Consider the following 4,054-nt stretch of genomic DNA (forward strand, 5'->3'; position numbering starts at 1 on the left):
GGACTTGGTTGATTCGGTGTTCCCAAGTCCGATGTCTGACAATATTTTTTAGATGTCAATAAAACAGGATTAAAATTGTAACTTATGTTTGCTAAGTTGACTTTAAAAAAAATAGGTGTAATACCAGTATCAATACTATTTTTGCTAATTTTATATATTTTTTAAACTAAAACTTTTCACGTAGGTAAACGTCATTTATTTAGTGTTTTATGAGTTTTAGTGTAAGAAAAATATTACAGCTTACATAAATTGTAATATTTTTTGTTAAAATTTTCGTATGAATTTCTAAATCAATATGGATGCAATTTGATTATATATTTTATTAAAACATTATTCTTCTGATTGTATAACTTATTTAATATTCGTTTATATTCAAAGATTTATAATATAAATAAATGCATATTATGCAGTACACCCAAATTAATTTATACTCTTTGGTTTACGTATCATAATATAGTGACAGTGATTATTATAAATTACAAGTGTCTGATTAAATAGAGAAAATTATTTTTATTGAACCAAATTGAAATAAGCTAGAAATTAATCGTAAGTAATTAAAAATATATCGCGATAGCGATAAATATAATAATTAAATAATTAACAATATCACTTGACTAAGAATTATAATGGCAAAGAAAAGGCAAAATAGGACTACGCAGAAGGTTGTAAAATTTATTGAAACTAGCAATATCACTCCAGTTTATAAAACTGTGTCAAAAAAATCTAATACAAAATATAGTATTAGAAATAAAAAAAATATCAACGATTTAAAAATTTGTGGATGTGAAAATAAAATGAACTCATATATACCAAAAACATGGCAATCTATTATGAATATGTATGGTGATGCAGAAACAACAGAGGCTTGGAATAGGCAAGGTAAAAATCCGGAACGGATTTTAAAACCAAAAAAATCAAACAAGGATAAACGTAAAGCAAAACAAATAGCTGAACCAAATAACGATTTTATAAATGACAAAAGTAATGTAAAATCCAAATATCCCAAAACATTAGTCAAGAAATCTCGAATAAGTTTATATCGCAAAAGAAATAAACGCAAACGCGTTTTAAATCGACAAAATCTCAAAACAAATAAACAACAAGAATTCGATTCTAACATAAAAGATAAGAAGAACAAAGTTGAATCTCCAATAGGTTTCGATTTTTTTAAACGAAAACCGATAATCAAATCAGAATTATTTCGGAACCATATCAATCATAAAGGAACCGGAGACGCTTTTTTCGGTGGACTCTATTCAAATTATCATAAGCAGCGAAAAGAAAATCCTGCTGCTGAAGATAAAAATATACTCGATAAGGAATTGGTCATTTCAAATGAAAAGGAAAATTTAAGCAACGGTAAAAGGAAAACAAGACACAAAAATACTTTCTTAAAAGACAGTTCAGAGAAAATTATGGGAATATGGAGTAAGTGTAACTTGGTTAAAATGTTTGTCAATCCACATACAAGTAAATCACAAAATATAGTACATGATTTAAAGGGAGAACCATTGTTTGAAATGAAGGTTGACTCTGTTAATATGCGGGTTGTAAATTCTTCAGAAATTAATTCCAAATTAAAAACTCTTGGAAAAATTAAACGAAGACCTTCTTGTATTTGCGATTCGCGAGAAAAATCGTTAAAAACTGGAGGGCATAATGTGTGTAAGAAAGGTATATGCGAACATGCATTATTTAAAGGACAACCTGGTTTCGATTGCAAATGTAAAAGAAAAAAAAATTTAATCGTATGCAACGATACAAATTGTGATTCTAAAAAAATTTCCAAATACTATAAAAATAAAAAAATAAAAAATAAAGAAAAACAAAGAAAACCGGTGGTCGAAGTCGTACTGAATCGTAATAGTATGACAATATTAAATTCAAAAGAAATTGGTAAAATGTTTAAGAAGGCACCTCAATACGAAATTTGCCCTACCGGTATTTGCAAAGAGGCTAGCAAAGATCCAGATATTGAACTAATTTGTAAATGTATAGGCAAAAAAAATTCACCCATGATAAAAGAATGCACAGATGAAACGTGTGTTAGAACAGTAAAAAAGTGTAAATTATCGAAAATATGGTCTCGAGTGTTTAGTAAATGCGAGAATTTCGAAATCACTCCAGGTTTCGAAATAAGTAAGGTTCGTGGTCATAAACAACGATATCATGTTGCAAACCAACAATATTATGAAAAACCACAAAAGAAATCTGGTGAATTAAAGAATACAAGACGTGTCTCAGTTCCAATAGCACTACAGCTCAAGAGAAATATAGGTATAAATTAAGTGTTTTTATTCTTTTAAATATTAATAATGTTTAAGAAAAATAAGCTTTTACCATGTTCTTAACATATACAAGCGAGCAAATATCCAAGTAAGACAAATGATAAGGAACGATGTTTAAGCAGTAGTTGTAATATAACGTATGAAAATGTGTAAATTCGCTGATGTACATGGGTATAACATATTAAATTAAAATATGATATTATATATAAGGTCCGAATATTGCTTTACAATAATTCCTAGTTCAAAAATATAGAAAATCTCAGTTTTTTTTTTAATTTAATAGTAATACTAAAATATTAACTTACATGATTTTTTTTATTACATGATTATGAAAATTCAATGAAATAATATGTACAAGGATCATATGCAAATGTTTGTGAGTGCAATTTAAAAGAAGCTGAAGTTATAAAGAACAAGGTTAAAAGTGTCAAGAGGAAAAAAAGAAAAAGACTAAAGGTATTTAAATCGCTTAAAACACAGACGTCTTTTACTCATCAAACAAAGTTACAAAATTTGTCACGACATATTATAAAATGCTTACAAAGAAAACGGGTACGTTGCGAAAATAAATTAAAACAAAAGGAAAAAGAGTTCAAGGAAAGTGAAAAGATGGCCGACAAGGAAAACTTAAAAGTAGAAAAAATTATAAAAAAAAATAAAAATGACGAGGAACTTGCTTGGAATTGCATGACGAATTTTGTAATTGGTATTATAAATATTGGAGTTAATTTGATAATTAAAATATTTTCAATGACTTTCTCTATGCTGCTAAATCCCATTGGAAGCTTTGTGTATGTTAGGGAAAGAGCAAAGGATCCCCCTGGCACAATAAAAAGAATAAAAGGTTGGTTAACCAGGACATGGTCAAACAAAAATTCGAGGATGTCAGAAACTATAAAGCAATCGAATACTATGAATGTAATTGCCGATCAAATAGAAGACACAGCTATCTATGACGCACTTTTTGCGAATAAAGGCAAGACTGGAGCTCAAAAGTCATTGTATGAAAGAAAACGTAAGTTAAGAAAACGAAGAATACAAAAACGACATGATCAAGCTCTGTATGGATGCCGCCACATGCTTTTAACCACCTTGCGAAAGACACCCTGTTTGTGGTTATATTATATTTGCCCAGATTTATATCCACAATACCTTAACTTAGTTACTTTCATGACAAATTTCTGTCATTTAATTATATATCTTCTTGCGTTGATTTGTTGGACTCCTTGTATCATTTGTTTTGAAGGTTGTCGAGCATGTTTGTGTTGTTTATTTTGTACGAATTAGTTTTTGTAAGTAATCAAAGGTAACGAAAATGTCCAATAATTAAATAAAGTTATGGTGTTATTTATGGTTTATTTTTTAATTAATCTATATTTTCTTGACCGATTTCGGCCACGGTGACTAATCTCACGAAAGATTAATCAACTACGCAGGACATGTAATAGTGCACAAGTGAATGCGCAAACAGAGATGCACTCTCTATTCCCTCATTTTCAATTAAATCTGCCACTACCGGAAAAAGATTAGGCGCAAGGCTTTATGTGTTTTCCGGGGCACTGGAGATACACACATTTCCAACTTCCAGACTAGATGCTATTCAGATTTTTTTTTAAATCCCAATAACTTTTTATCGGCCAGACCTAGGGTTTGGACTTCAGGATCTACAGTCTTTTATCTAGTCACTATACAAACGAGACGGTTTTTTGGTATATTTAGTATATTAGCGTTAATTACAATATCACAAGAGCTTCTGACGCATACCG

General features: G+C 29.4%; 1 protein-coding gene across 1 annotated transcript; it reads left to right on the forward strand.

Moving 5' to 3' along the window:
• The first annotated feature begins 518 nt into the window (after window positions 1-518).
• LOC126768626 (uncharacterized) lies at window positions 519-3,588 on the forward strand. Its single transcript, XM_050486826.1, has 2 exons — window positions 519-2,277; window positions 2,647-3,588. The coding sequence occupies exons 1-2, from the start codon at window positions 627-629 to the stop codon at window positions 3,573-3,575; spliced, it is 2,580 nt and encodes an 859-aa protein (XP_050342783.1). The 5' UTR covers window positions 519-626; the 3' UTR covers window positions 3,576-3,588.
• Window positions 3,589-4,054: the final 466 nt, after the last annotated feature.

This window comes from Nymphalis io, chromosome 5 (genome assembly GCF_905147045.1).
Source record: "Nymphalis io chromosome 5, ilAglIoxx1.1, whole genome shotgun sequence".
NCBI lineage: Eukaryota > Metazoa > Arthropoda > Insecta > Lepidoptera > Nymphalidae > Nymphalis > Nymphalis io.

Excerpts from the sequence above, each read along its gene's own strand:
- LOC126768626 (XM_050486826.1), top strand. The coding sequence starts at position 627 with ATGGCAAAGAAAAGGCAAAATAGGACTACGCAGAAGGTTGTAAAATTT. Across the intron at positions 2,278-2,646 it reads ACAGCTCAAGAGAAATATAG|GATCATATGCAAATGTTTGT; the intron begins GTATAAATTAAG and ends AATATGTACAAG.